This window comes from Austrofundulus limnaeus, unplaced genomic scaffold, assembly GCF_001266775.1.
Source record: "Austrofundulus limnaeus strain Quisiro unplaced genomic scaffold, Austrofundulus_limnaeus-1.0 Scaffold29, whole genome shotgun sequence".
Lineage (NCBI taxonomy): Eukaryota > Metazoa > Chordata > Actinopteri > Cyprinodontiformes > Rivulidae > Austrofundulus > Austrofundulus limnaeus.
This window is the reverse complement of record NW_013952431.1, coordinates 2,021,142-2,029,169: the sequence shown is the minus strand read 5'-3', so window position 1 is coordinate 2,029,169 and position 8,028 is coordinate 2,021,142. Positions and strand designations below refer to the sequence as shown.

Sequence of the window (8,028 nt, the reverse complement as noted above, 5' to 3'; positions counted from 1 at the left end):
AGATCCAGCTTTTAATGAGTTTATGGCCTTATTATCTAAAGGCTAAAAACTATTACCACCGTTCATGTTACTTTGTATTTTCTTAGCCTCCAACAACAGTTAAGACAATTAAGCTTTAGGGTTTATTAATAAACAAAAATAAAACCTAGCAGCAAGAAAGCAAGTGTCCGTGCTATCTCTGTTATGTAAAACAAAGTGACCAGCTCATGGCATTAACCTGCAGGAGCAATCAGACTGGTGTCTGCCAGGAACGCCACAAGTTAACTTCCACCTCGCCTGCCTGGTCTCTACCGGCTGTGTGGCAGTAAGCTGCCTAAGGCTTTCTGCAAGAGATTAGCTCGTGTGAGAAGGATTAGGACTAGGATGTGTGTGTTTGTGTGTAAAAGTGTGCGTCTGTGTGTGTGTGTGTTGTACATTAGGTTGGCAGACAGCCTTTGCATGTGTGCGGCGTGTAAATAAGTCCATGTTCTTTCTTACTATAGCCGCAGACCTCAGCATGCCGTCCCTTCATTCCTCAGCCCCCACTGATTACTCTGAGCCCGTGACTCTGATTGGCTTTTCTTTGTCTGATATCCTCTTGTTTCWCCGCAGAATGAAGAACTGGATAAGAAGTATGCGGGTCTGTTGGAAAAAAAATGGACCTCAGTCATCAGATTACAAAAGAAGGTTTGTGAGGTGTTTTTCTTTTTAAAAGACATGCTTGTGGGGATTACAGTCTTGTGACATAAGTGCTGAAAAATCAGACCCAACTTTTAAAAACTAGCATTCGTAACGATCATAAAAGTTTGACTCATGAATGTTTAGCTCCTCCTTTGGGTAATTATTGCCCAAAGGAGAGAGAACAATAGTATTTATATAACAGAGTTAATTTTACATCTGTTGAGCTTTAATTTAATGTTGTTGCAACTGAGAGTCACTCTGAACGTGACATCTAGCAATATTGCATGAGGTTCACATTACTTTATTTTCAAGGTTTGACCCAACTAGCTGCAACTCCATCATTTCTCTACATAAAATGATTTTAGTTTCAAAATCAAGCTCAACATTTGGCGGGTGATATTTGAGTTTATAAAGAGAWAATTAACCTGCAGCATGAACATCTGCACAGGTGATGGAGCTTGAATCGAAACTGAATGAAGCTAAAGATGAAATCACCCTGGGTGGGCCCGTAAGTCAAAAGCGTGACCCCAAAGAGTGGATCCCCCGCCCCCCAGAAAGGTATGCGCTGAGTGGCCACCGCAGTCCGATCACCCGCGTCATCTTCCACCCGGTGTTCAGCGTCATGGTGTCGGCCTCTGAGGACGCAACAATAAAGGTCAGTCCTGCTGGAGGCCAGGGGTGAAGCTTAGACGGAGGTTTTTGTGTCGAAGGAAGGCTTATATGCAGATGAATCAAGTAATTTTACCTCCTTCTTTTAAGAAGTTCAAAGCATCTTGTGCAAAAACTGATATTTTTCTCTAAATTATAGCTTCTCTGATTAAAGTCATAATGGCTTTCATGATGCACAATTTTTGAATGTTTTGAAATTTGTATGTATCAACTTTGATAAAAATACTCATCAYTCACTACCAAAAGTCTACCGCCAATTTGTAAAGTGTGAAATCATCRTTTTTGCCAACAAGTATGAGTCATTTGTTTTCATTTGAACATTGAAAAACAGTTGAAAGTCAATTTTTGTCATTTCTGTGAGCCAAATCCTAAAAATAATTCATAGCAGTGGTACTGGTGAAAACAGAGGTGTTAACGATAAACAATGTTGAGCCAGTTAGCTACAACTTTCACATCTTTGCATCCAATCTGCTCTTCAGACGTCGGTCCTTTCCCAGTTTGCACAGCTGTGCCTCTGTATGAGCGAGACYTCAGTATGCTAATGTTTTTCTGTATGATGTTTGCGATAAAGCTGACATTTTCWCATTATTCTGTTTAGACAGCATGGCTTCGGGAAGCTTGTAAACATTTGTTTTATTTTGAAACTTCCTCATAGATGTGCATTGGTATAACAAGGTGATCACCATCTACCCCAGATGAACTTAAAATGCTGAACAGGAGAAGAAAATGTGGTGWTTTTACTTCCTTGCTAACTTGATAGCTCTGTCACACAAAGCTTTTTGGTCACTCTGTTAAATATTCCTGATTGGTTTTCTTAATATCTTAGACTCCTCCAGCCTTCCATGTGTGTTGGATTAGATCCAGCCTGGGTTACACAAACACATCTCTCCCTATCTTCTCTCTACATTCCATATATAAACTCCATTGTCTGCTTCTGGACTATCTTTGCCGCAGCATCTTTCCACCGCCTGACCGCACAATGCCAATACTCTGCTGAGCTGTTTGTTGTACATCTTTTATTCATGAGACAATGACAGACACTTGTACATTTCCTACTTGGCTACACCCACACAGCAGGGACCCCTCTCCTAGTTTTTGGCGTAGTCCCCCCACCTCCTAGCATCCTGCCTCATTTATCTTCCACTTAAAGTGTTAACAGCCCCACCATGACAACCCTCCATCAGCCGTTCATCCCTCCGGAGCAGTCGGGTCTTGACTCGGATTTAAAAATTCAGCCCTTCTTTTCTGCTCAGCCTTTTTTTTTTTCTCTTTTTTATTTTTTTGGTTACCTTTTCTCTCTGTGGCCCAGCCTGACCCCSTCTCTGTCCTACTTTCCCCCCCTTAAAGCTCTATTAAATTTTAAACAAAAACTAGCCTTGAGCTATTTACACAGAAGCACAGACTGAAAACCTTGTTGGCTTTCATGGAGGATTTTTATTGTTTTATTTTTTCTATTCAGGCTGTTACGTTTGACAACCAAAATGAAACTGTCTGTTAATAACACACTCCTGTTTAAGAGCCACTAGGTGTAGACATTTAAAAGGAGTAAAGAGATGAATAATATTTTTCCTAAGGTAACAAAAATATCAGCATTCTAACTCGTTATTTCTTTTATGTGTACAGTAAAAAAAAATCTAGATGCAAATCTCGGTCTAATTGATTTTTTCAAATGGAGGATTTGTTGAGTTTTGGACACTGAAGCATGTTTTTGCATTATTACATTCAAACAATATTCATTTGAAGTTTTATTTGTGACCGTTAAAAACATATTGCAGTATTTAATTCTTTTGCAAATATTGTAAAGTTTTCAGTACTGCAGTAGTGCAATAGGCAAATCACAAAAAACTGCAAGAACTGCACTTGATGGTTGGCTCAAATGTTTGCATTTGTGCGTTTTGTCAGTCACACAGCAGCTTGAAGTATCTGACCAGTTAAATGGAGATTGTGAAAATAAACATTTTTTTAAATAACCTGATAGTAAGAGGTGTTTATCAATATTTGAAGCATCAGAAAATGTTTAATGGGRACAGTGTTTTAAAATCATTAAGTATCTGTGTTGTAGTTTCAATGCTAATACAGCCGCTGTGTCTATTTACATTGCTTTAAATGTCATGTTGGAATGGAAATTATGTTTTAGTTGTTGTTTTCSTCTAAAGCCAGAGCAGAAAGGYATCAACACTTAAGTATTTKCTCATTTATCAGAAGTCATCTCATCATTGCAAWATTAAGCACAGTTATYGCACAGCCCAGGTTTTCCTAATAACGTGCAGTCCTGCTGGGTTTAATTTAAAAATGATAAGAATCCTCCTGATGTTGGGCATTTCTTTTATAAAACTTGCCAAACATTTGGTCTTTTTAGGTAAACAAACCAATTCTGGCTTGTGTCACTTTTTATTTCTTTAGAAAAAAAGGCTTTGTGCACTAAAGTCAATAAAAGGTTATTAATGCCTTCTTTAAACTGTAACACATAGTAATAGAATTAAAAGTGCAAACTGAGAAAGGTACAGGTGAACTTTCAGATGTGTCAGCGACATTGTGGTATTGTCAGTTTTAACTAAATGGAAATAAATCTCCATTGATTTGCATTTGTAAACTCTTTTCACTGCTGTGGACAGAATGCAAATGACCAGACTTAACATGAACTTTCCTCAGTCTGCACGTTAAAAGAAGGAAAATACAGAATCTGTGTTCAGCCATTTATAGTCATAAAAATGGTGGACATCATAACATAAAATATATGTGAACAATTGATTAAAAAATAGGGTAATATGTTTGCACTTCAAGGCCATCAGTCGCTTYGTTTTGGAGCAAAGGCAAAAGAACTGCAAGGATGGGGGAGGAAAGGGTGGAGGTCTCCTCTCACYGTCTGGTCGAAATCCGCCTCACCCCAAGAGATGAACCAAGGAGGGTTTATCCTTGTGTGACAAACCGTCTGTCTGCTCAAAAGCCACAGACGTAACAGCTTTCTCAGGCTAAAGAATCAGGCAGGCTGCTGTTCACACCATATTCTGTCTACACCCCCAACTGGCAGTGCCAAAATTCGCACAATAAATTGTTTTTTGGAGGGGAATTTATTCATTAAATCTGCTTGAGAACTGTATTTTATTGCATTTTCTTTAACATAAAGTGCAGGGGTTACATATTGTCTGCAAAGTAAAGTAAGTAATTAAAATATAATTTAATGTTTTCATGTTTAATTACAGTTATAATGTCAATGTGTGACTCTGCGCAGGGAACACCGTTGGTGTTAAAAATGAAGAGCCAACATGTTTGTCAGTGCAGCAGACCTGGTTTTGTGTGTCAKTAATCTTTGCAAATGCTGTGATAAGTAATGAAAGGATGTCCTGTTCTGTTCAGGTGTGGGACTATGAGACGGGAGACTTTGAGCGCACACTGAAAGGCCACACAGATTCGGTGCAGGACATCTCGTTCGACCAGTCCGGCAAACTGCTGGCGTCCTGCTCCGCTGACATGACTATCAAACTGTGGGACTTTCAGGGCTTCGAGTGCATCAGGACCATGCACGGTAGGAGGATAAAGCTGCCAACGTCTCGAGCTGCACTCATGCACGCGCTGTTATTGTTTGTAGATCACTGCCATCTAAATCCTGTTTGAATTCTGCACCGGGCTCAGGTGCTGCAAACAATTTTTGTTGTCACTTGCAATCAGGCTCCAGTTCAGAGCTCTGACAGCAGCACTGTCTTCAGTACCAAAACAATCACGTCTGAATGCATCTACATGGATTCAGTTTATTTATTTTTTATATTAAACRTGGCAGTATTTCCAATTTAATGTGCCCTAACATCTGAATACATCTTCAGACCATAAAATTGCCACAGAGGAAGGATCCTTGGAGCATACTCCACCTTTTTAAYGCCCTAATTGCTAAATAAAAAAGGCAGAACCTTGACCCCACTGAATTAATCTGTGAAGCCCCCATAACTGAATATTAATAAAAAAAAAGAGCATACCAGATAGAAGTTGTCAAAGCATTTTTTAAATTTATGCAAGCTTTGCAAATCTTGTATTTTATAGATGCAAGCAGCAGATTTCACTGGTAGCCAGTCTTATTTATTTATTTATTTATTTATTTATTTATTTATTTATTTATTGGAAATGATTGTATGAGCAGCAGGCACACTTCCTCAAACAGATGAGTGATCTTCACTGAGCCTCCTGTGGAGTATCCTCCATTCCTTTTCTTCACCTCCCAAATAAAACATTTATTTGTTCAAACTTTTTTTTCTTTTTAAACCCAAAGCCAACTGAAGTAAATTATCGCTGATTTGGACAGCAGTTTAATAAATCCTCTTATTTGCGCATTCGCCACCCGCTTTTACTCTCTCATGGCATGCGTAGGTGCACAGACACAAGCACGCAGCTAATCTGGCCTTTCAGGGCCTCCTCACTGTTGTCTTCATCTRTTTAGCAGCTTAAATGTGGCCCAGTGTCTTGGTAATTAGGCATCTCTTATTCTGAGTGAAACGAAATGAGCTCCTGCACATTCTCTCCCTGTTTGTCCRTTTGATTGGTGCTGTCTTAATGAGCCAATCATCTTTTCTTTTTTCYTTTTTTTTTTGATGCTGACGACGTGTAAAATTGTGGAAGAGCAGATTTAATGGACATTTTTTGTGACATTTGAAGAACAAAAAGAAAGGACTGAATCACTAGTTCCAAATATTTTTTTGTTTAAGGTCTGCCTCTTAATAAGTTTTATGTTTTATTTTGCAGGACATGACCACAATGTTTCATCTGTAGCCATCATGCCCAACGGAGATCACATTGTTTCAGCTTCCAGGGACAAAACTATAAAAATGTGGGAAGTCGCAACTGGGTATGAAAAAAAAACATTTTCAACACTAGTCATTTTTTTTTTTACCCGTTTTTGTTTTGAACCACTTTGATACAATAATATAATTTCTGGTCCATTAGCTACTGCGTGAAGACCTTCACAGGTCACAGGGAGTGGGTCCGCATGGTGCGACCCAACCAGGACGGCACACTGATCGCCAGCTGCTCCAACGACCAAACGGTCCGCGTTTGGGTTGTGGCCACCAAAGAATGTAAGGCTGAGCTGCGGGAGCATGAACACGTGGTGGAGTGCATCTCCTGGGCACCGGAGAGCGCCTATCCCACCATCCTAGACGCCACAGGCTCTGAGGTAAAGAACTGGTTTTAGAGGGTTTTTTATGTTGTACCTGAAGATGAGGGGGGAAGGTAAATGTTGAACTGTGAGGTGCCTACAGAGCCCCACCCCTGGTATCTAAGGTTTCTGTGTACTGAAGTGGCCCTGTGGTGTCTTCTGTCTGCGGGCAGAACTCGGCTCACGTTGTATTTGCTGACGTCTGTTTGGTAACTGATCATCAGGTGCTGTTTCATCTAAATCACCATGAAAAGATAAGAAACTAGAACAAAATCAAATTGAAGCGTCATAATTTACTGTCGGCTGTAACCAAGCGGTGCAKTAAGAAACACATCTTCACTAAAAGATTGTTGACCCATAAACATGCAGAGCTGTCAGGTGATCTTTATTGCTGTCACTCTTTCATCGAATAGACGGTCTTCCTTGAATTGAAGCAAATGTTTGGTGGTTTTGTCTCCAGACAAAGTTGATGCTGTAACGTTTTAACGCCTCGCTCTGTCAGACGATCTTCTCTCCACGTGTGCTGACATACGTCACCACTCAGACTGACAGCCATGTGAACCCAACAGCTGGAAATGATCAGTGTGTAGATAAACAGACTGAATAAGCACATGGTCTACAGTCTGATCAGAACCCCCTCCCCTCCCTGATGCCTTGTGATCTCCAGTGTGTACAATTAAAGCCTTGACAGATTAAAATAGATTGTTTTTGCTTGCAGCAGTTGTCCTAGTCCAACATGTGCTCTCTTGCACAGAAGCTTGATTTTTGGTGTAAATTTAAACGCGGCTATGTTTTGGTCAGCCATGAGCGTTGCTATCGCTAAAGGTTTTATTCACGGAAGGCGCAAAGGCTGATAAAACATCCACTTATGATTTATCTAAAGAGGCACAGTTGGTATTCAAATTACATTTTACTTGTTTCAAACATGAAACCTGGGTGGACAAGAACATTTTTACTGTTCATGCTGCACGTGGAGCTGCTTAAACTCAAAATAAGTTACAGAACGAGCACACAGATGAAAACACGTCATCTTTTTCTCATTAGTAGTTTGGTAACTGGTGTTTGAGTTAAAACAGTTTAAAATGTGCTTCAAATGTTGGCCTTAAAAYATGTTATGTGTTCTCTCTTATGCTAACATAAACTCATTAAMGTTTGATGGGRAGTCTATAAAATGCTTTTGCAGTTTAAATGCTGTGATAACAAGTCAACAAACCAAGCCAGAGGAGGACAGCTTYCCTAATTATTAATGCTTTCCTAATTATTAATGCTTTCCTAATTATTAATGCTCCACTGCACCTGCCTGTGTTTTAGTGAGTCATACTTATTGGGCAGGTAAAAATCATTACCTGCAGCGTTCTTTCACAGCTTTCAAACTTTGTTGTTATTAATCAGACTTTATGTTGGACCGAACTGTTATACTGTTAATTGAACTTCTGTTAAAAACGTCTTCAGGCTGGTGGGGAAAATGTGGAATGATATGCAGTTTTGTTAAAAAAAAAAGTCTAAAGCTATCTTCCATTTTTTAAAAATACTTACAATATGTGTGTATAATGCCA

At 39.5% G+C, this 8,028-nt stretch overlaps 1 protein-coding gene across 1 annotated transcript in view; it reads left to right on the top strand.

Annotated features, from left to right (window-relative positions):
• Positions 1-262: 262 nt before the first annotated feature.
• The window catches only part of pafah1b1a (platelet-activating factor acetylhydrolase 1b, regulatory subunit 1a), an 11,754-nt gene continuing 3,988 nt past the window's right edge, over positions 263-8,028 (top strand). The window contains exons 1-5 of the mRNA XM_014005302.1: positions 263-666; positions 1,109-1,315; positions 4,687-4,855; positions 6,061-6,163; positions 6,262-6,490. Coding sequence (XP_013860756.1) covers positions 1,112-1,315; positions 4,687-4,855; positions 6,061-6,163; positions 6,262-6,490 — 705 coding nt within the window. The 5' untranslated portion in view covers positions 263-666; positions 1,109-1,111. The remainder of the gene's footprint in view (positions 667-1,108; positions 1,316-4,686; positions 4,856-6,060; positions 6,164-6,261; positions 6,491-8,028) is intronic.